Below are 23,930 nucleotides of genomic sequence, written 5' to 3'. Positions count from 1 at the left end.
CGCCCCGTCTCCTAGCAACCGCCACGCCGTGGGTGCGCCGCTGTGATGGTTCCGGGTCGGAACACTTCCGCCTGGCGGGGCGGAACGGGAAAAGCGAGCGGAACGGGAAGAGCGGCGCGGCGGCGCTGTGCGGAGGGACGAAGGGTGAACGCGTGAGCGGCGGTGCGGTGCCGTGCCGTGCTGCGCCGTGCTGCGTGGTGCGGTGCCGCGTTGTGCTGAGCGGAGCGGTGCCGTGCGGTGCCGGCCTGTTGGTGCCGGCCTGCGGTAACGGCGCGGTGCTCAGGAGGTGCGGAGGGACGGGCTGCAGTGCTGGGCTGCGGGTTGGGCCGTTTTGCGCGTAGTTTTTCCCGATTAAACGTTCGAGCTTTCGGGTGTTGGCGTAGAGCTGCCGGTACCGGCTCAGCCGCTCACAGAATCGAAGCGCGGTCGGGAGGCTCTGAGCAGAAAACTCAGTGCCTCAGTGCTGTAGTACTGTTAGACTGTCGGTGTGTCGGTGCTGAGCGTAGCAGCGTTATTACGGAGTTGTTCCCAGTCACCTTAGTGCTGACGTTGTGTCTGTTGTTGCAGGCGGCGTTCCCGAGGCTGGGATGCACGGTGTGTGTGATGAGGGCGGCAGCGTTTCCGCGCACTCGCTTTGCAAAGTTTGCTCTCCTGCCAAGCAAGCATCTGCCCTGTCTGCTTCTCACCCAATGCTGAGTCGTTCTACAGCAGTTCTATAGGTTTTATCTATTTTATTTTATTTTTTTTTACTATATGAGAGTCTGGTACGGATGTAATGTTGAGTACGTGAGTAAAACTCTTACTTAACATAAGGAGAAAATATGAGAGAAAAAGCAAATGGTGATGATTTTCCCATTTGGGATTCTCACAAGAAGAAAAAGAGAAAACGCAAACGGTTCAGTGAGGACCACGAGAATGGAAGCATCCAGGATGCAGAGCTCAGCTGTGCTTCTACGCAGCTCTCTGAAGATCATGCAGGACAGAGCAGTGAAGTCGCTAAAAAGAAGAAGAAAAAGAAAAAAAAGAGAGAGGAGCAGCAGCATCTGCTGGAGAATTCTCTTGCAGAACTGGAATGTGAAGTAGGTAGTGAAACTGTGGTGGATGCTTCCCGGAAGAAAAAGAAAAGAAGGAAGTGGAAGCTCAATGAGAGTATGGATAGTCACGGTGATGTAGCTTGTGTCCCTGTAAATCAGGATTGTGTTGATAGTTGTCAGGAGGATGATGCTGATAACGTGTGTTTTAAAAAGTCTGTTAAGAAGAAAAGAAAACGAAAAGTGCCAGAAGAGGATGGGGTGAGTGAGTCACCAGCTTCAGAAACACATGGCAATAAAAGGCCGAAAAAGAAGAAGAGAAGAGTGAGCAGTACCCAGGATACGCAGGAGGACAGCGATGCAAATGTTGACCTGTCACTTCTGACATGTCCAGGCCAAAAGAAGCAACAGGAGGGCATGGAGTCACCATCCACCACAGGTGAGGGTGGTGTGGCAGCGTCGCAGTGCAGAGGCAGCGCCTGTGGTGCTTCTGCTGTCAGTGAGGATCCTACAGACGAACCCACTGATTTCTCCAAACCTGCTGCAGAAGCTAAGAAGTCATCTAGATGGGCTGCAAAGGTTATAAAAAGCAGGACTTACATCACAGAAGACAGCTCTTCAGATTCTGATGCAATGTAAGTTTAGGGTGGTTTTTTTCCTGCTCCACTTAAACAGGTTTATAGAGCAGTATTTGAGTCCCAGATCTTTCTTCAGTCTTTATTGCGTGCATCTTCAAAAACAGCTTTAAAGCCTGAATGTTATGTTGAGATAATAGAATCCTGCTTTTAGACCTTAGGTATTTCATGAATATAAACACAAGCAGTGAAAGTTTGTAAGAATATGTGACCATTTGCACTGATGTAGAATAAACAATAATAAAAATAACCTTAAAAGTATTTTTTGATAGTAAGAGCATTAATAACAAACAGAGAAGTTCCGTGTTGCCACTGGTATCAAGAGCCACTGTTACTTATGTGTGTCTATGTGTAAGAGTTCTCTGAGAAAGCTGGGACTGATTTCAGAAACTGTTTGAATACTGTAAGCACTAAATGTCATAATGAATTACACCTGTATGAAAAGGCTTCTGCTGGAGTGGAGTGTATGGATCATAGAATCACAGAATGGCCAGGGTTGGAAGGGACCTCAAGGATCATGAATCTCCAGCCCCCTGACACATGCAGGGCCACCAACCTCCACATTTAATACCAGACCAGGCTGCCAGGGCCCCATCCGGGGATGTCTGAAATAGTCCTTATTCTTTAAGTAATGAATGTGTTTATCCTTTTAATTGCAGAATATCAAAGTCTCTGTTTTGGAGCTCTGCTGTTGGTGGGTTGGTTGGTTGGTTGGTTTGTTTTAATGCTGTTTAATTTTTTAATCAGGACACCTGAAACCACAACATCAAGTAAAAAGGAGGACCAGAATAATTCGTTTACTGAAACCACGGCTACTGATGAGCTCAGTCTGGATGATGAAGAGTTCCTGCACATGGTTACAGTCTTGGATTTAGATACTGCAAGGCAAGAATTGGAGGAGTTTATTCCTCATGTGGGTCAATTGTCTGACCATTCAATCAGAAAAATGGCTGGAAGAGACTTACTGAGATTTAAACAGTTTAAAAGACAAGGTGAGACCTCAAAAGAATGCTGCAGTGAAGAAGTGTGTAGCTGTGCTGATATTTTGACTGAGGGGAAATAGCTTTTGTGTCCTCTCACAGCCGTGCTCTTGTTGCAATTTATGTAATTCTAGTGAACATGTTTTTGTTGCTCTGTTTTGTAGCATCCCCTATTTTATCAGCAAATTACAGTTCAGAATGTATGCTTAAATAACCTGCTCTTGTCTCTAGTTTACTTTCTCTTCCATATGCCATTTTACCTCCTGAATTTGTTGATCTTCTGCTACATGTTTTCTAAAACATCTTTGCTATCTTGAAGTATTCTCTACTTGGGCCTATTTTATTTATTTTTCTCATAGAAGTTTCTTTCCATTTTAGGTATCGCTATCAAGTTTGGCAGATTCACCCAGAAAGAAAATAATCAAATCAGGAAAAATGTTGAAGAGTTCTTATCAATTACTGGGATAGACAGTGCTGAAAAGCTCCTGTTTACCTCCAGGTATCCAGAAGAGAAGGAAGCCATCAATCGGCTCAAAGCAGAGCACCGTTTTTGTGAAAAGCTTGGTAAGCATTAAAGCTCTGTCTCAGGTATTTTGATGTTACATTGCACAGACTGGTGATATCTCCTTTTTCTTTTCTTTTTAGTAAATTATTACTGAAAAGTGCTCAAGTTGGTGATTTGGCAAAGGAAAAGGAACACGTTGCTGAGTTTTGTAGTTGATAATTGCACAGGGTGCTGTTCTTGTTATTTGTTCTAGGTCAGGAAGAAGTTAGAAATGAAAATTTTATCGTGACCAGCAGCTCTTACAGACTTACATTTGGGTTTTGTGGCTTAAGGTACATTATTTGCTAGGCTGTATCTAAGTTTAGTGACTTATCAATGGGAAGGAATGATTAAATGCTGTCTGAAATATTCAGCATCCAGTGATGTCATGAACAGGAAGGAGTGAAGTCATTAGCTAGGGGAGTTAGTATTCCAAAACGTGAGGAAAGCAAATAAAATTCCAGCTCATGAGATTCTGTTTGCAAGAGGCACAATCTCTTCCCTCGTGACTTTTCATGGCTAGGAAACTTTCCTGCTTTGTATAGCAAATATATTCATTTTGTGATGTCCCTGGTGAAGCTGCTCGGTGCCCTTTCTCAGTGGCTCGTCATGCTGTGTTCTCTACAGGCAAGGCAGAATAAATGATAGCCCTGGGATTGGATACTTTGGTTCTTCTTGAAGATTTCATGAACCTGATCTTTCCACCTGTGTTGTCACACTGGCATGGTGTTGACTTCTCATGTGAGACACCACTCCTGCTCTGGGAACGTGTGGCAGGAAGTGACATGGATGTGATGCCAAGTGCTGTTAGCAGTCTTAGCCGAGGTTGTTAGGTGTTCCTGGGTGCGTTTATTTCTGTGGATCTTTCTCCACTTCAAGGATCTTTCCTTCAGCCAGGATCTTCACTTTCTTCTCACCGAGTGCCTCCTTTCCCTGATTTTCAGAGTTGAAATAGTCAGCATGCAAAAGTTCTTGGCCTCCTGATGGGTGGCTGCCTCGTGCCTTTCTATCAGTAGGTCGATTCACTAAGCTACTTGCATGTGGTCCACATGTGATACAAATTTACACCCAGTCCATCCAAACTGGAAGCTTTAGAGCAGTAGATTTAGCTTTAGAATTCAAAAGTTCAGTTTGGAATATTCACCTGCACACTCACAGAACTATGTATTAGCTGTCACATGTGTAATCTTACTGTGGCTGTAACATTACATCTCTGGGACTCTTCAGGAGGTTCTATCAACACTTTTCCTGTGCAGTTTCTGAAGTGTTGTAGAGTACTGTCTCTTGAATGGAGAGAATCTATGATTAAAAGCAGAGTCATAAAAATACTTTTTTTTTAAAGTTGCTTCACCAGTGTAAAAATGTTTCTTCAAATTGAATTGTTTACCTTCCAGCTGAGGGCATACCTCGAGCCTGGAGACTTATATATTACCGAGCAAGGAAGATATTTGACCCCAATAATTACAAAGGGAGGTAAGCCAGTAATTTGAAAGAGTTTAAAAGAAGGTTGATGGCATTCTCTCATGTTTACTTCTTCGTTAAATGTGGGTATAATTAAGATCATCCCATGTTTCTGCTGGTTCCTGTGACTTAATGGGCAACTCATTTTTCTAACTAGTTGCTGTAAATCCCTCCAGTATAAAGCGTGACTTGAAATTGTGCTGAATGTCTCTCTTACGATATTGGAGGGGTTTGAATTTGCATGTGAAGCTGCATCCATTCCTTCTATTAGGTATACTAAAGAAGAAAAAGAAAAATTGAAGAGGTATCATGCTCTCCATGGCAACGACTGGAAGAAGATTGCTGAAATGATGTCCCGTTCTAATCTCTCAGTTGCCATGAAATACTCTGAAATCAAGTCACGTATGTATTGTTAAAGAATTATAATTCTTTCTGTGTATTTTAATTTAAAAAGCTTTCGGGCAAAAGAGAACAGTCTCAAATCTGAGGGAGAAGAAAAACAAACAAAAAAGATGGGGTGGGAGGAAGAGGAACTGGGACAGAAGTGATTTTCTTAAATGGAATTGACGTTTCTGATGTCTGAATGCTGTTGTGGGGAGGATGTGAGGAATTTGACAGCAGGGTCTTGAAATATAGGAGTTAGGAACTGGTGCTGCTCTTCAGGCTGAACTCTCATTAAACTGAGTGTCCCTCTCACATCTGGTGTGCTGAGGAGTTTCTGGGAAGCGGGTAAGAAATGGATCCTTTAAATGAAAATAGGGCAAAGTGAAGCATTTTTTCCTAATAATGGATGATAAATTATGTCCCAGCCATGAATATTTTTCTATTTTAGAAATTAATTATGGTCCTTGGTCAAAAGAAGAGATCCGGAAGTTGATGCACGCAGTGGAGGAAGTGATGGTAAAAAGAGCAAGCTTGGAAAATGCAAATTCTCTTTCATCATCAAAAAAATCACACAGAAGTCTCCAGATTGACCGTGAGAAACTTTTTGAGAAATTACCATGGACTGAGATTGAAACTAAAGTGGGCACGAGGTATTGGAGACAATGTAAGCAGAAATGGTAAGGCTTTCTACTAAACTGAGTAGTGAAATCTGTTCTCGAGTATTTAACCCCATTCTGAACAGTTTGTAGGAGGATGTTTGGTAGGACGGGCAATAGGTTGGAGGCTACAAAAAGAGACAAACAACTCCTTGCCAGCTGTGCTGAGTTTTTTCATTGCTGTCATCTCCAGGTCTGATTGCTGCTGCGTTGTTGCTGTAGCACTGTGGCACCTTGGAGTTGCTTCCTTTGGGTACCTGAAATGTCATGAAATAATAGGAACCTTTTTTTGTGTGTGTTTTAAAGGACTTCAATTCTAACCAACAAGATTACCAAAGGGCAGCAGTTACACAGGGGAACCAAAAGATTACAAGCCAGCATCAACCTTATTAAAAGGTATAGTTGAGAGTTACTGGGATGTTTTTGGATCTCTTGCTGTTCAGATGGTGGGATGAAAGCATGCTGCTTGTGAGCTGTATGCCTGTGGTTTCGTACCACTCTTTGGACAAAGAGTCCTGTAACTTCTGACTGGGGGAGCTGTGAACCTGATTGAATTATTTATTGAATTCTGCTTACAAACTGCCTCTGTTGTGTTCCCAGGTTGTACGAAATGAAAGTGGAAGATGCTAATGAAGTAAAATGGCAAGAACTCAGTGGTATTATTGGGTAAAAACTCTTTTCTTTTCTTGTGGATACAAAGGATGGTTGAAGCAGGCTGTCCGAATTTCCTCAAAGGAATGAACATCCTGCAACCATAAAAAATACTGCCTAATTTGATAATGTACAGTTGTGGATCCTGGCATAGCACTGCACAATCAGCCACGTCTAGAAGCTCTGAAAGTTAATTTTACCTGCTTCAGGCAACCCTATTATTCTGCTCTAAAACTACTAACACTGCATTACACAGCCTGTGCTGAAGTTCTGATAAAGGACATTTCCAAATGCACATCAAGAAACAGCAAAAGGAGCAACTATGGGGATGTGTGATAGAGTATCAATCTTCCAAACAAAGCAAAAATTGAACATGAAATTACTGATACTGTGAATGCTATTCTTTCTATGCGATTCTCTTGATGTTTTACATGGTTTTTTCAGCTTTGTTGTTTCTTTTTTACTAACTAGGTAGTGAATGTGAGTAGTGTTATGTTTTAGGTGCTTAAAACTTGGCTGTATTGGGATTTGCAGGCTGTGCTTTCTACCTGAAGCAAAGTTAACTGTTTGACCAGTGTCATTCTCAGGAATTGTAACTCACATAGAGTCAGTAGTGACTCAGTGCACTGTGCCTTTCAACTCCTGTCTTTTCAGAGATGTTCCTGGCAGCTACGTGCAAGCAAAATTTTACAAGCTTAAAGTCTCCTATGTTCCTTTTTGGCGAGAAAAGACTTTTTCTGGTGAGTCTCCCAGCTGTTTCCAGATACTCCTTAAGCTTTTAGTTCCAATTTAAGAGGTCACATCTTCTACCTCACTGCATGCTTTCTTAGTTTTTCTGTCCTAAGCAATTTGGCTAATACCACAGGCTTTGTACTTATTTCACTATTTTTTTTTCCTTTTTAATGCATTCTAACAGTTTCCTTTTAATTGCATCTTCACACAGCACTCATCAACCCCTTCTGCTGAGTACCCCAACTATAAACTTTATAAATCAACTGTGCTCTTTTGCTTTATGTTTTAATGTAATGTAAATGCATGTCTGATCTACACTGCAGTCATTACGGCGACTATGGAGTAGTGGGATTAGTATTAAACACTGACAAACAGTTTTTGCCTGTGAGATCCTTTCTCCTGAAGGGATCCAGTTCTGAACAGATTTTCAGTTAAGACTCCTTTTTCTTTTTTCAAAGAAATCATTGATTACCTTTTCGAAAAGACACTGCCAGAATTTGAGCAGAAGTTGGAAAAGAGGAAAGGGAAGCAGTCGAACTCCACTGATTCAACAGTCAATCCAAAGAAACAGGTTTTCCAGCTCAGTGATGTTTTCGACTCCAGTGAAGAGAGTGATGACTGACTGCCTTAGAAGCAACTGAACTGCATACTGAACTGCCAAAAGGGTCTGCTGGAAACGGGGTGCAGATCAACCACTGCAGGCACCCAGGCTATGAAATAATGGAAAAGCATGAATAGAGGCACATCTGCTTTTCTTGTTTTATATTGAAGACTGATTGAAGATACAGGTTTTTTAATGCTACCTTTTGTTACCGTAATTTAGCTTTGTTTTAGAAGTCCTTTTCTAACTGCAACCAAATTTCTTTCTGAAAGTCTCAAAATAGAGATTTTTTTCCACTGCTTTGTTGTCTGTGGAGCTAGAAACTTGAGTGTGATCTTAACTAACATACAAACAAACCTCCAGGCATCCGTGGTGATGGAAACAGCACAACTGTGTGATGTCTTACGCTTTCAACCAACTCATTTTATTTTTGGTATAGATTTAACTCTTTTAGAGAGAAGGGATTTTTCTCCATTGTAATCATAAATTGTGCCATCATTTCATGTAAATCAGAACAAAACATTTAAAATGGTTTTGTTAATATCTGGAATATAGAGAGAGAACATACTGTGTATATGTATATACATAAATACATATATGCACATAAATATTTTTTTATTGTGCCAAGGTGAGTTTTTATGTTTTGATATGAAAGAAGGATAAGGTGGAGGTTGCACCTCCTGTCTTTGTATGATCTCTTAATAATTTGCCTAAAACTTATTTGTAAATTCAGTGAATGTAATATAATTGTACTGTGTGTATAAAGCGTTTGTATGGCTTGTTTATATTTCATATGTGCCGTGTTAGAAACACAAGGATTGGTTCTGACATAATGCTTTGTGTTGCCTTTGGTAAGTGAGAATTTCCTACTTTAATAATTGTTGATGAAAATGCAGAAGTTTTAAAGGCTTTTGAAATAAAGGCCTTGTATGAGTGTTTTCTTGGCTGTCATGAGGCAAAGGATGTTACATGGGAACTTTCCATGTTAACTGTAGTCTGGCTTTAGTCTCTCTGAAGATAGGAAACAGTGGGATTCTGTGGGACAGACAGGATGCTGCATGAGATCAGCTGCCTGTATAAAGGTAAGTTTTCAGCCCAACTTGCCTGGCAGCTTTGGAGGTTAAAAGTTGAAGCATTTGAATTTTTAAATATAAGCAGTCTGTGCTTTTCCATCCTACCTACCAGTGTGAATTTTTTTGGTGGAGTAGAGCACAACAGGTTGCTTGCAGATTTTGCAGGGTAGATCTCACAGGAACAAACCTCCACCTCCATAACAAGATTTATTTTATACCCGCTCAAAGGCAAAATTCTACAGGAAGAGTTTTGCTGATCCATTCTTTAATGGAGAAACAGCATTTAACAAGTCACTCAGTGCAAGAACTGTGAACTTGGGGCCACTGCTACTGCGGCTGCTTTGAGAAAGGTACTGATCTGACCTCTCCTACAGCAAAAAAAGGGGAAACTTGTCATTCTCATGCAGGCTTTGGGAATGGAGAAGGAAAACAAGGACAAGGCGAAATGGTTTTAAGTTGAGGGAGGGAAGATTGAGGTTGGATGTCAGGGGGAAATTCTTTACAGTGAGAGCGGTGAGGTGCTGGAACAGCTGCCCAGAGAGGCTGTGATGCCCCGTCCATCCCTGGAGGTGTTCAAGGCCAGGTTGGATGGGGGCCTGGGCTGCTATGAAATGTGGAGGTTGGTGGCTCTGCATGAGGCAGGGGGTTGGAGATTCGTGATCCTTGAGGTCCCTTCCAACCCTGGCCATTCTGTGAAAACATTTCCCTACCCCTAATCTCCTTGGTGAGCTGTTGCTGACTCTTTCATCCATTGGAGAAGGAGAAGGCTTCCAAAATCATATCCCATTCTGTGAGTCCTGGCACTTGAGAGGATAAGCAAGGATCTTTTCCCTTTGTGCTTTTTTTGCAAGGGTGGAGGAGGGAGAAGCAACTGGTTCATGTGGGTGCTTGAGTTATTGCTAAAAACAGCAACTCTGGGTAGAGGTTAAAAAATAAACAACAAGCAAGAACTTTCCAAACCCAGCAGAACTGAATAACAGCGACAGAGCTCTACCTCAGGCTGTTACGAAGAGCGGGGCAGATCCTCTGAGTCTAAAAGCACCGTCAGTCCTTCAAAAATCACAGCAGATTCAAACAGACCACGTCACTTCGAGCACTGATGATGGGATGAACGGCGTAGAAAGAAATCTTGGCTGCCGTTATCCCAGGCTGGCTTACAGCTGCGTCTGCAGGCCTCGAAGCTGCGATCCCGGGGCAGCAGGAAGGCCGAGCACGGCTTCTCCACCTCTCCTCCGGGAGGCTGAAGCAAGGCCCTACCCGCACATCCCCGCTCTGCCCGGCAGAGGGCGCTGCTCTCCTCGGAGCCCCCAGCATCCCGGACGGTTCCCGTTGCATCGCAGGCCTCGAAGCTTTCTCCCAGGTGTTTATAGGCTCAGATTGCTGATCGCAGGTTTTATGAGCTTAGCGCTTAAATCATTCAAGTTCGGGGCTCTGTCAGCACTTGCATTCACAGCACCGCTCAGCTGTCTCAATTTCCCCGCCGCGGAGGTCCCACCTGCTCGCGGCCGTTGCCCCTTTAAGGACGCGAGGGCGCCGGACCCGCGCGGCGCCAACTTCCGCCAGCGGACCGGAAGCGCGGGGTCGCGCCGTAAGGCGGGGCGGGGCGGGTGGGGTCGGGTAGCGCCGCCATCTGAGGTGAGCTCAGGTGAGGCGGGCTCTCCCGGCCCCGCGATGCTGATTTTCGCTGCTCCGAAGCGACGCGCTCCGACCTCTGTTCTTGCATCTCTTTCTTTTATCTGCGCTGTTTCTGTGGAGGTAGCGCCGGACCCGCTTGGTTCCTGAGGCGCTGTGAGCTCGGGGCGGGCGGTGGTTGGGACGGGAGGAAGTAGAAAGCTGCCTTCTATCCCTGCTGAGGCCGGGGGTTCCTCTGGGGTTGGTGTGGGTTTCGGCGGGAGCCGTTACGGGGTGAGCGCGGGTCGGGGCTTCTTTCTGCTGGGGGCGTTTGTGTGTGTGGAGGGATCTCTTATTTTTAGCAGGTTTGTTCCTTGAGGTGCGCGGGTAAATCCACCTGTGTCAGAACGAAGTGAGTGGAATTTGTACTGCCTGCGTGCGAGCAACGGAAAGAAACGGCGCTTAGCAACTCGGGAAGGGATTGCTTAGCGCAGAGACAAAGTCTGTTAATCCAGAAACCGAAGCAGTTCTTAGCCTGCAGCTACTGAGCTGATTTTCTGACTCCTGTTTTCTTCGAGGTCTCCGAAGCACAGCCCAAGTGCTGGCAGATGGGCTGTGCTGTGCCGTGCTGCAGGGCAGCTGTGGCTGCAGGCTTTGACCCCCGGCCCTGAGCGCAGGGCAGCCCGAGGCCATCCCACCATGTGACCCAGGGCTCCTGCAGCAAATCTCTTCCTTTTCCAAAGGTAAATCCTACCGCTGGTGCTTTGTTTCCCTTTCAGTGCCTTATCTATGAGGAAATCTGTGGTTCTACTTTACCTGGGTTTCACTTTTGCATTCGTTGTTATGCTGAATGACAGCTGTTGCCAGTGCTCATTTTATGCAGCCATTCCAAGTGTTCGTGCTCCACTAGAACTAATGGGATCTGAGATGGCTGTGTAGCTTCTGTAGGAATGGAATGTTGTTTCTGTGTTAGAACTAGCAAGATAAGTATTTCATTTCATGGTCTCTATTGTCATCTAGCATCCTTTATCAGTACTAACAATTCTTTTTGAGTCCTTCTTACTTCAACGGGGGTCTCTGGTGGTCTTCATCACTTGTCCTTTGTATGAACTTTCCACATGGGCACGCGCTTAGTAGATAAGGTAGAAACGATTTACAGTCATGAAGATTAGGCACATGGAGTAATTTATAGGTATGCAGACTGCAGCTCTTGTTTGTCCAGCCATCTGGAATACCTCTGAGCCTTGAGTTAAAGGCAAGTTGGACAACCCGCTCCTAAACAGTGCGATAATGCCTTTACAAATCAAAAACCCTTAACAAGGATATCATTAGGCTCATTATGTTGGAAGATTGCTGGTTTTTGGTGCTGGGCAGATGAGGCCTGAGTGATAGAAAATTTAAGGAGGACAAGTTAGATAATTAGCAATACGTATGTGTAGTGCAAGAGGTAGACTGTATTTTTGCATTGGAAGTTTCCAGTATTCTTTGTATATAGCGAAGGCTCTTAATGAACTTATAACCCTCTTGTGAAAGAGTTATATGAGTTGGTTTTCACAAAGGAAGTTGCTGAATGGAGTGAAGTTGAGATTGGAGCATTGGCTCAGCTAGAATAGAGACAGGCGCAAGATAAGGTAAATATGCAGGAAGGAGATAGCCTAGCACAGGACAGAACGAATGTGCTAACTTTTGGCAACATTGCCCTGCTGTCGCCATAGGAAAGTACAAAAATACCTAAAAACAACAGGTTGGTAACAGACCTTATATGGAGACATATCATAGCAGCAGCGTCGGGAGGCCTGTGAGCCTGAGGTTCAACCAGCGAGTGCCAGGAGAGCATCACCTGCGTCGGGTTTAGGGCATCGAGCAGAATGAATTGCGCTGACTGGTGCGCAATTTCTCGCTTGCCAGTAGGGGGCGGGCGTCCATTATTGAAATAAGGGAAAAACCTTGGCTGCTATCACTAAAATCTTTGCCTAACCAGAAATCTTTGATTCTGAGAGTTTCTCGCAGTAGCTGGCAACAGTTTATGTTTAACCAGTATCCATATGTTAAGTGTCAGGAAGGTTTGTGATCCTGAAGTACTCATTCAATGAAGAACCAGAGGAGAGAAAGGATAAGCATAGGGTAATAGGGCATAAAAGAAGTAACGCTGTTTCTGCAGGCATGCTCCTGCTTGCAGGATGCCTGCCATTGCAATTGTGAATAAAATCTACTTTTATCAGAAGAGCTATCCTGACAAATTATTTGGGTTTTTCAACAGTATGAAGACTATATAATGTGACTTTTTTGTAGTGCTGTGGCTGTTTTTAATGTTTGTCATACAAAAAACTGCCCACTGCAATTTTTATGTAATGTTTTTCACATATTCTGTTTCTTTGTTAAATTGCAAGTGCCTACATTATCTAAAACAGCTGTTATGGTTGGAGGGAAATACTTGACCGCTCTCTCTTAAGAATTCTGTTGATCTCACTGTCTTTCTTTCTAAAGAATGAACGTATGTCGATGGTGTACACCGAGTGGTCTTGATACCACTGAATACCTGAAGAGCTATGCATCTAAACAGTTGTCCCCAGAAGATCTTGAAGGTTCCAACGATGACCTCTGCTACTGCTTGGAGTGCGTGGTTGAATACCACAAAGCAAGGGAGAGATTGCCAAGCTTGCATCGGGTAATGGAGTGTTTTGACTCTCAACCTTTACTTAGCAAGGAGAGCTTAAAACTGAAGGAAAACTTCAGAAGGGGCTTCAGTGGCTTGGCCTCAGTATACAAGGGAGCTTTTTGCAGGAATTGTGTTATAATGACTGAGGAAAATGGTAGGTTGAATTTTAACCATGCTTTTTTGTTTTTTTACACTAGGTTGCATAGAGCAAAGCATTAGAGAAGACCTGTTTGTTTTGCATATATTCAAATTAGTGATAACTAAAGTCACTGATTTAGAAATTATAGCTTGAAGCAAATCAAGAGATTGTACGCCAAGCAAATTAACTGCTCTGCTTTTAAAGTATTGGCTTCTGTTCAGTTTTGAGTTCTTCCTCTTTTTGTTTCGCTTTCATTTTTCACTCACAGTTTCCAACGATGTTTGAGTTTCAAAGCTCTGATTTTTGCACGTATGTACAAGATAGAAATTAACGGGAAAGAAAGTAAAAGGCTTAGAGCTGCTGGGGATCAGATAGTCATAATCATAGAAGCTCATGGGGGACTTTGTAGGAGATAAGATAAAATTCCAAAAAGGGAACAGGGACAGAGTTGGATAAAACCTGTCTGTGTTCCAGTACAGAAGTCACAATATAAACTGCTCACAAGGCCGTGTCGTCCTGAGACTGTGGGCCTCCTCCTCTGTATTGCCTCAAATCTGTGGGCCAAAATCTAACCATCAGATAGAACAGAAGAAAAGAAGAGATAGTCAGTGGGTAATCTGCTGACAACGGACTGAACAGGATGTTGAAAAGACGATGTGCCATGAAACGAAGGGATGAAGATAAACTGATAAGTTCATGGCTTTTGACTCATGCAAAAAAGGGACTGCAAGTGAATGGACCCGGGGAAAGATCTTGGTGGGAAGAGAGATTGAGCCCACTGTTACGATGTGTGTGTATAAATATAATTTTAACCTTTAACCATTATCTAGATATGGGTAGACAATCCAAGTTTGGAACTCTGCCCATGTGTTTTTGTAGCCTAGTATGGATGCTGATGATTATCAATCAAAAGGCTAAGGTACCTGCTTGGCAGGACTCTCTGGCAGTCCTTAACAATGTGAAACTGACTTGAAAACAATGAAGGATGTTCTAAGTTGTTACTTTAAGATGATTGTTAGCATCCCGTTGTGTATTTTGAAAAGCTTATTTGCGTGTGTGGTGTCCTTATCTATGCCAAATGAATATTTGTAGCTGTTCAATCATCGTTGCTTTTTGTATGAAGAGATTTCTCAGGAGTCCACAAAAATGCATACCTCTAGAGAGCAGTCCCACTTGTATAAAGGCTGGAATTAAGTGGGGTGACTGAACCACTGAATGTGCCTTTCTGCGTGGTTTGATTGTGGGGTATGACCTTGATTTCTAATTGGAGCAGTTATTTTAGATGACTAATATAGTAAGGAAAGAATCCTGGATAAATATTCAGTAGGACAGTTGTTCTGCTTGCATTGTTTATGTTCTCACTCTTTCATTACTATGTCACAAAATGTCACATGAGAAAATAAGATTTTTAAAACTGGTGTTTCTATTTTTTGAATGTCTTTTTTTCTGGTATCGTTAACTTCGTTATGCTGTGCTTTACCTATTGCCTGAAATAATTACTTGAACAGTTCAAGTTATGAAAATTCTTGAAGTTTTAATGCCACTCTTTTTTTTTTTTTTTTTCTTTTTAAATCATTTTTAATATCTCTGGAGTGAGGATGTTGTCATTTGCACAGGCTGAATTCCACTGCAAAATTTTGTTATATACCATGTCAAGAAAGAACCTTTGCAAAATGAAATGGCAAATTTTGGAAATCTGGTCAGAGTTTCTCCTTGTAGTAATATTCTTAATGACTTTCTTTGCAAAAGCAGTATTTTTAAAAATTGATTTTTTTTTTTCCATCTCCCACACTGAATAGGTTTTATTGGAATTGGAAACCTCCCGTCTCATAGCCCACATTGAAAAATCCATGAGAGAAGAAGCTGGAGAAGATGATGAGTTGTTTATAGTGGATGAGAATGGAGAGACACAGCTGCCTGTTTATGTTGGCCCAGATTTTGAGAATAACCTGAGAGTGCCACTTCTAGAAATGCTGAAATACCCGTATCTGCTGCTGCATGAGAAAGTCAGTATGTATCTTCTAGCATGTAGTTGGAAAGGCATGGTGTTGTTTGTACTGAAGGAGACAAAAATAGCAAATAGTGGATAAACCAGAGTACCAATTTTTTGGTTTGTTTCATGAGCTGATAAATTTATTTTCATTATAAATATGTTTCTCCTTTCAGGTGAGCTTTGTGTGGAAGTGCTGTGTAGAATGGAAGAAAGTCACGCCTCCTTTCAGATTTTTGAGAAATATCCAGGAATTTATCTATTTTTGGTACACCCAAATGAAGTGGTAAGTTACTTCTTCTGTTCCATAAAGCTTGATTTTTAATAATGTTAGAACAGATTCTAAGTGGTTCTGTGTTGTGTTTTGTTTTTTTTTTTTGTGTATATGTTTTTGTTGTAATCCTTAGATTCGTCGTTGGGCCATCCTAACAGCAAGGAATTTAGGGAAGGTTGACAGGGATGATTACTATGACTTACAGGAAGTGTTGACTTGCTTGTTTAAAGTTATTGAACTGGGGCTTTTTGAGAGTCCAGATATTTACAGATCTTCAGTGATCGAAAAGGGAAAACTCATTCTTCTGCCATCCCATTTATATGATAATACCAACTACAAGAACTATTGGCTGGGTGAGTACTTCTGATTTGAAATGAGCCTTGTGCTTGTAACTTGTCTGGTAAGTAGTTGCTTCAAGTCTGAGCTATTTCAAGTAGATTTGGTTTCTCTTGGAGCTTGTCAAATGGAGAAACTGCACATTGCACATCTGCAGTAGTTCAGGTAGTTAAATATTGCTGCTGATCTCTTAGGTTGAATGTTATAGCAGTAGCAACACTTGGAAAATCCTTGATTTGGTGAAACTTAGAACAAGTTTTCAGAAATGTACAGAAAGGTGGTTTTCTTGCAGGCATTTGTATGTTGCTAACAGTGCTGGAAGAACAAGCTATGGACTCCTTGTTACTGGGCCCAGACAAACAGAATGACTTCATGCAGTCTATACTTCACACCATGGAGAAGGAAGCAGATGGTAATTAATTTTTAGTATGAGATTGAGACGATTTCTAGTTTATTATTCATTTCTGTCTTTTTTTTTATTTTCTATAGTACTTTGTTGTTTAGGTTTTTTTTATAGCATTATAATGCTGGGGTGATAAAACTTCAGCTTTGGGGCTTATTTGTCTCCTGGGAGATGGTCAGTATTTGGCAATATTTGGATTATACTGACAAATATTGAAAAGTGACATTCATGACAAACTCCTAATAAGAGAAAACATGGTAGTGCTTGAAGAGAACAAAATTGATCATTTCTCCCACATCATTTTCACAGGTCATATGGAAATGAACATTTCACTATGGCATAACGTTAGAATTTTTAGCACTGAAATAACAAAATACCTTTTGGCCTTTTTGGACTTGCTTAAAAAACTGATTCTTGCATCTGTTTTATTTGGACTTTAGATTTTAGGCTTGTAGCCCTTCAACCATCCTTGTAGCCTGCATGCTATGGTGTAGCTCTAGAAAAGCTCATGAGCTGGAGACTAGAGCTGCCCTTCAGAGAAATAATTTCCTATATGAAGATATTTATAACATAGTATGAATGTTGAGGATATCGCCTTATATGAGGAAGGAAAAACACACACAGGAAAGAAAATTAATTGCTTTCATCTTAAATTTGAAGAATAAATTGTCCTAGAGGTGTAAGTTCTTAACTAAGAACTGCTTTGGTTTTTAGATTATCAGAGCAGGGAAGTGGTAATAATAGTTATCCAGGTACCTGTTGATCAAATATAGCATAAGCAGTATCTTTCTGTACAAACAAATTAAGCCAACTTTTCCTAATTGTTTTTTTCTTGGGGTTAAAAAGCGTAATTGCAACCTACTCAACTAGTTAAATCTATATTAACTTCATTTTAAACAAACAAAAAAAAAAACACAGAACAAAAGCTCCAGTAAGAATCAGTTTCACCCTAGTCCAGGAACACGCAGGACTCTTGCATTTCAATTCTGTCCGATATTACTATTATGTTTCAGATGATTCCACTGACCCCTTCTGGCCAGCGCTGCATTGTTTCATGGTTATTTTGGATCAGCTTGGAGCTAAAGTATGGGGTCAGCTTATTGATCCTGTCCAGGCCTTTCAAACGATTATCAACAGTGTGAGCTATAACAATGAAATAAAGAATATACGCAATAGCTTTGTAAGGTAAGTTTTGCTTGTTTGTTTTGTTGTTGTTGTTGTTTTTTTTAATAATAGGTCATTTTTGTTACTGGAATAGGGCAGTCTTTATGACCACAGAATGGCTTAGGTTGGAGGGGACCTTAAAGATCATCTAGTTTCAACCCCTTGTCACTGGTAGGGTTGCCAACTGCTAGGTCAGGCTGCCCTGGATCCTGTCCTACCTGGCCTTAAATGCCTCCAGAGATCTTAATATCAGGTAGCATAATAGCTTGGTATTTGTTTCCTTGTCAGTGCTGCCTTATTTTATGTTGGGGAAGTGGCAAGGAGAAAAATGAGGTGTTGACAACTTCAAGCAATGCAAAGTTGAAGTAGGCCGTCTACAATCTCAAAAAAGTATGTGCTTGCTTCTCTTTGATTACTTGATATCTCAGGTATACTCAGATTATTTTTTTTCTCAGTGAGAAAGCCTGCTAACTGCTTAGTGCTTACTTAGTGTCATAACCAAGTCATGCTTGAGATTGAAGAAAAATACCACATTTGAGATTCTTAATAGAATTACGAAATTCCAGAATTTTCAATAGGATGATGCTGTTTTAGATTTTATTGTAGTTTCATATGATGACTGATTTGAGTTTACTTCCAGCTCACGTTAAGTCTTGATTATTTCTCCAGATTTTTTTTAAAAGGTATTGTACGATCACAAAAGTCTTATACGTTTTCTGCATGTATTCTTTTCAGAGAAGTTAGTAAAGCCTTACCTTGTAACATCACTATTTGCTCTATTTGCACTACTTGCACTATTCTTGGTCTTGCTGGAGTGAGTGTATGAGTACCATGAGTGTATGCCAGTGTAGCCATAATTTGGCTGTACTTAGGGATCAAAAATTCGAAGAAAATTGACTTAGAATGTTTGTTCTATTTAATCAGTCAAATCTATATCTTACTGAAAAACTCTTTTTTTCTGAGGCTGTCCCTCCCTCTTCTCTGCTTCCCACTCTTTTACAAGCAGGAATAGAATAAGATTTCACTGTTTTTACTGTCAGTGATAAAACATAGCTAGGAGATTTGCTGATTGGCTTTCTGATTGCTAACTGTGTGGAATATGTAATGGTTAATATTTCTTTTTAGGACGAAATCTGAATCAAAGACAAACTACGATGATGAAATGGTTACTTGCAGTCAGATTGTATATACTTATAACACAGAAAAGCCTCAAAAGGTATTAACAACTATATTTTTTACTTTTTTAAACTCTGATTACTGAATGACAGTGTCAATTTAAATCATCTTTGAAATAGAGGGTAATACATTCTGTTTCTATTACTAATTTTCATAACGTTGCAAAAGAAAAAAAAAAAAGTGAAGTCAATATTGTGTGCCTTAAGCAGCAGCAGGTCTGGCCGTTTTCTTCTTTTTCTGATACTTTCAGGATGCAGAAGGAAAGAAGAACATGTCTATGAATTAGGCAGAGATTCTACTAAAACTAAAGTTGGTATTGAGATCGAGGCAAACACCATTACCTGAAGGAAAACTCTGAATTCAGTTTAGATACGGAGAAACAAAGGGCTTTAAATATAGGATAGCTGATTATCTGAGGTTAAAATATGTCATTGTGATAACATCTCTGGAAGGTTTTAAAATGCTTTTTTTTTTTTTTTTTTTTTAAAGAAAATACAGTTCTACGTTGGCTTTATAAGTTAATTGAAGAAATATTTTTTTCTTGCATATAGTAGTTTGATTTTTTTTTTTTTTGTCTTTTCATCTAGATTTTGACTTATATGTTAACTAATAACAGATCCCTTATATGTGAGAAAATAACAGAAAGGTTAGGAAAACAAAGGCAGATTGAACTGTGAAGATGTGAATAATGGTCATAATTCATGATTAATTTATTTTTCAGGATACTGGGTGGAAAACTGCTATTTGTCCGGACTACTGCCCCAACATGTATGAAGATATGCAAACACTGGCTAATGTTCTTCAGTCTGATATTGGCAGAGATATGCGTGTCCATGACAGCACTTTTCTGTGGTTCATCCCTTTTGTTCAGTCACTAATGGATCTCAAGGACTTGGGTGTAGCATATATAGTAGAGGTCATTCACTACCTCTGTTCGGAAATCAAGGATATTCTCAATGAAAGAATCCAGCGGTGTGACAAAGTTTCTGAATTTTTTCTGTTGATCTTGGTATCGATTATTGAACTACACAGAAACAAAAAGTGCCTGCACTTGCTGTGGATTAGCTCTCAAGAATGGGTGGAAGCAGTGGTGAGATGTGCTAAGCTTCCAGCAATTGCATTTACCCGGTGTACTGAAAAAGCAGCTGGCAGCTATGCAAGAGGTTCATCGACAGCATCTTTACAGGCTTCTAACTCTGTGCAGCATGCTTGTGTGCAGTTGATACGCAGCCTTCTTAGAGAAGGCTATCAGATCGGTCAGCATGCACTGTGCAAGCAATATTTAGACAAACTCAATCTCCTTCTGCGAGGAAATCTATCTTTAGGTTGGCAGCTGAACATCCAAGAAACTCAGGAATTACAAGTATGTTTAAAGCAGGTTATAAGAAACTTAAAGAGCAGAGCAGTGAATGTGTCTGTATCTGTAGAAAACAATGCAAACTCTACAGCTTTACCCACTGTTTCTTTGAAGCAAGAGAAGAGCACGCCTGGTGATAAGATGAGTGTGCATGGCAGAGAGAATCTTTGTTCACCAGTTGCCTTCATATCAAAGGAAGGTGAGGATGGACGTTGTCAAGATAACTCTTTCACAGCCAGAAATCGTGCCTGGGAAGAGGATTGTACAGATTCATCTAAAAATTCAAAATCTTTGACCTCTACAGACTGCCTCTTGGTAAATATTAAAAAGGAGCCTAAGGACTTGATAACTCAGCAGTGCAAATGCCTGCAGAAATCATTTGCAAAAGAAATGCATGGGAAAGTTCAGGAAAATAGGAACAGTGATCTTATGTCAGGGAACTGTGATGTGGGTAATCAGGGCTTTAATACAAGTATTCAGAGTTCAAATTCTAGAGGAAGTGGAGTGTTGGAAAACAAACGGGAAGCAGAAGCCGTATCACCAATGTGTCTGTCTGCTCAGACTAGTGTTGATTCTCCAGAGGATGTTTACAGCTCAGATGTAAAGGGAAGAAAAGTGTCTCCTAGTTCCTCTTCAGAGTTTAAAGAAGATGCGCATAGACTTGTGTGTCTGAAAATGAAGATGCCCAATACTGAAGGGCACTCTAGACTATTAACTCCAATAGTGGATTTGAAAAACTGTGGTTCTGCAGCAAGTGCTTCAGAAGCAGAGCAACCTGTGTTTTGCGCTGGTAGTTCGTGTATGAGGAAAGACTGTTGCAAGCATCAGGGAGTAAACGCTGTGGGTGAAAATGAAGACAGAGAATCGGCAAATGTTTCAAGGAGTTCTGAAAGTACATGGGAGAAAAGTGCTTTTCAATACGGGCTGGTCTCCAAAATCCAGGAACGAAGAGAGATGCCACTTGACTGCTTCAGCTTTGCTAAAAATCAACCTGGCATGCAAGGAAACAAAGATAACAGTATTTTGCTTGCAAATATCAGTGACACCGTAGTGCAGAACGTATCCACCAAAGATGACTCAAGTTCGTTGTTGAAGTCTGTCCGTCTTAAAGACCAAGAACAGCCTAATTTAAGAGACCTACTTAAATGTGACCGTAAAGGTCAAATTTCAAAGACATCCTGTACAGTTGCAAATTCAGTGAGTGGTCACATTCCATCTAGCTTTGAAAATAAGGGAGGTACGTCCAATGCTGCTCTTCCAGTCAGTCCACTGGCAACCAAATGTGAATCAAGTGAAAGGTTGATAGTGTGCTCAAAATATTTCAAGCGAGAAAACGATTTAGAGGGGAATGAAGAAGAGTGTTTTGTGAGGATGGTTTCTGGAGATAATACTTTAACAAACTCCCAGCTTGATAAAGATCTCAGTAAATTGTCATTAGCTGCTTATGCCAAAAGTGTCAATTTTCCGTCACAGTCGAGTCAGGAAAGTTCAATGCATAATAATACATGTGATGTTAAAAGGAAAGTGAAAAGTGCTGTAAGATCCTCCAACAGTGCCCAGAGTAACCTGACTCTCTATGATACAGATAGCCATGGCAATAAAACCATTATAATTTTAGACTCTTCTGATGAAGAAAACAATGTTACCATCAATAAGGAAACAAAAGAAATTAATGAAAATACATGTCCTGAAAAGCAACCTTTGTCAGAAATGCAGCATGATGTTACACATAGCAAATCAGAATCAAAGATGCCAAACTCTCCCTTGCCTCTTGAAGACTGTGACTCTCAGTACTTTGAGTTTGAAACAGAAGTTGATGTATTTTCAGTTTGGCAAGATACTCAAGAGTATAAACAAGACGGGCTTTCAACATCAGTTGGTAGCAGTCATTCAGATGGCTTACTGAAGGATCACACAAATGAATGGGGTTATGATACAGATTATGTAAGTGATGATGCTGTGGAAAAAGAAACAAACGGGACAGGGGAGGAGATAAACACTTCTCACCAGAAAGAAACTGATAGTACAGAAGTAACTAATTCAGCTTTGCAAGAGTTTTCTGCTAAAGAAAATACAAAAGATCAAGTGGAGAATTCTACTGACAAAACTACAGTTGATAAAGACTTAATTCAGAATGCGGATTTGACTGAACCCAGAGCTTCTACATCCAATATCTCCTTAGCTTCAAAGCTGGCACTGAAGAAAAGTACTCTGAGCCCACGTAAAAATATAACTAAATCTAAGGTAGCAAGAACTATTCAGAGAAGTCCTAAAGCAACAGCTCTGAATACAACACAAACTAAAAAACTACTTCAAAGCACGTTAAAAAAAATTCAGCCTGGCAGGACAACGCCTGCTGTTGTTCCTCCAAAGAAAGCTCGACAGTGTCCTGCACCAACATCAACAGTGGAAAAGCTTGGTCTGAAAAAGGCACCCCGCAAAGCATTTGAATTATCCCAGCGCTCGTTAGATAGTGTAGCTGAATTGCGTAGTTATGGAAAAGTTGCAGGGAAGGTTGGAGGTGTGCAGAGGGGGAAACTTAAACGAGCTGCTCATCCGAGTTTATCTACACAAATTAACAAAAAAATGCTAGCTTGCCAAGAACTTCAGTTTTTAAAGCAAACAAGGCTCAGCAAAAGCGTTCGAGTGAAAAATATTTCGAGGAGTTCTGAGGATAGAAGCAAAAAAGCATCCACAATGGATACAAAGTCTGTCAAACAAAAGGCTAAATGTCTTGATAAACCATCTGCTGAAAAGCAAGAAGAAAAAAAACCAGGAGAGACCTTTTATCCATCTGTTGATGAGAGAGAACGTATCGCCAGCATCTCTGTGGAGAAGGAGGCTGTGCAAACTACACTTGTCTCTGGTTGTTCAGACTCGAGCAGAGCAAAAGACTGTGATGTAATGATTCCTCCTGCACTTATGGATTCAAGTCCGTGTTCTGCTGCAGTTGCTGGAGATGCTAAAGGTAAACCAGAAGAAGGTTGCATCGTCCAGCCTGAATTTGGAATGGCAACTTCAAAAGAAAATGAGTGCAAACCAGGTGAAAACGACGATGATGATGATGATTTATTTTTAACTCAGTTAGATCCTGTGGATATGGAATTGTGTTCACAGGATGAAGATGCTGTAGACAGTTCTATAGCTACTACAAGAACAGAGGAAATGGAAATAGATAGTACTGAAAACCTTCAGCAGAATGAGCCCTTGACTGTTGTGAAATGTAAGTTCAAAGACTGTACGGGGAAAGTGGAAAAAATAGGAGACTGCTGTAGCAAGCATTCGGCCGCCAATTCAGAATCAGATCACCTGTTTGCTAAGCCTTCTTTGCCACCTAGAAAGCCTTCCACTACTAAAATTTTCAGCTCAGTAAGTTCTTCACGAAATGCAGCCTTCAGCAAAGATCTTGAAGATGTTGAAAAACAACCACAGGCTTTAAAAAGCAGAGCTAGCGTTGCAAAACCCGCTGTGCTGAGACCACCAAGTGAAAAGGCTGTGCCAACAGGAAATCAAACATGCAAGACTCCAGGTTCCAGTAATATTCCTCAACCTTGTATTTCTAATAACGTTCTCCAACCACGAAATACACACATCAACAATGCTTCAAATATTTCCAGACGGCCTGCCCGAGAAGAGCACTGTTCTTCTTTTCTTGGCGCTCAGCAGCACGATCATAATATTTTTGTTAAGGAGGTTCTGAAATGGACTTACGAAATGTTTGCAAACTCCATGCAGTTTGGACCTCCAAATACTCTCGTACAATCTGTAGTCGCCTCTGTTCCCATCAGATTTCAGGGATACAATGACTATTTTAATACGTTTTTCCCCTTGATGATGCTAAACGCCTTTGAAACAGTAAGTTTTTCTTAGTTTGTTTTAATCAACCATAATTAGTAAACTCTGGAAAGAGATATAAAACTGTTTTCTGTTTACATTACCAAAATGTTCTTGATTGGTTCAGATATTCATCTGAACACAGGAGTGACTTGGGACAAATACTAAGGCTTTTTTGTGCGCATTCCCAACAGCGTGCAGTAGGGGATATTAAAAGAAGTTGTTCCTCTTCATAACAT

At 41.1% G+C, this 23,930-nt stretch overlaps 2 protein-coding genes across 9 annotated transcripts in view; both read left to right on the top strand.

Annotated features, from left to right (window-relative positions):
* Positions 1 to 119: 119 nt before the first annotated feature.
* TTF1 (transcription termination factor 1) lies at positions 120 to 8,717 on the top strand. The gene is made up of 12 exons (XM_048965646.1): positions 120 to 286; positions 568 to 594; positions 759 to 1,666; positions 2,414 to 2,658; positions 3,025 to 3,210; positions 4,585 to 4,663; positions 4,923 to 5,053; positions 5,484 to 5,712; positions 5,998 to 6,087; positions 6,292 to 6,357; positions 6,997 to 7,082; positions 7,533 to 8,717. Exons 3-12 carry the CDS (start codon positions 822 to 824, stop codon positions 7,694 to 7,696), a joined length of 2,121 nt encoding a protein of 706 aa, XP_048821603.1. The 5' UTR covers positions 120 to 286; positions 568 to 594; positions 759 to 821; the 3' UTR covers positions 7,697 to 8,717.
* Positions 8,718 to 10,311: 1,594 nt separating this feature from the next.
* Positions 10,312 to 23,930, top strand: part of SETX (senataxin) — a 30,875-nt gene continuing 17,256 nt past the window's right edge. The window contains exons 1-10 of one of the 8 annotated variants that reach the window (XM_048965617.1): positions 10,312 to 10,393; positions 10,938 to 11,102; positions 12,847 to 13,027; positions 14,957 to 15,167; positions 15,324 to 15,433; positions 15,555 to 15,774; positions 16,050 to 16,169; positions 17,174 to 17,345; positions 18,450 to 18,540; positions 19,222 to 23,712. In XM_048965617.1, the coding sequence (XP_048821574.1) occupies positions 12,848 to 13,027; positions 14,957 to 15,167; positions 15,324 to 15,433; positions 15,555 to 15,774; positions 16,050 to 16,169; positions 17,174 to 17,345; positions 18,450 to 18,540; positions 19,222 to 23,712 (5,595 nt within the window). In that variant the 5' untranslated portion in view covers positions 10,312 to 10,393; positions 10,938 to 11,102; position 12,847. The other 7 variants (XM_048965620.1, XM_048965621.1, XM_048965618.1 and 4 more) reach the window with 7 other exon arrangements.

Source organism: Lagopus muta, chromosome 19 (genome assembly GCF_023343835.1).
Source record: "Lagopus muta isolate bLagMut1 chromosome 19, bLagMut1 primary, whole genome shotgun sequence".
Taxonomy (NCBI): domain Eukaryota; kingdom Metazoa; phylum Chordata; class Aves; order Galliformes; family Phasianidae; genus Lagopus; species Lagopus muta.
The sequence above is the reverse complement of the archived record's forward strand: the minus strand, read 5'-3'. Positions and strand labels throughout refer to the sequence as shown.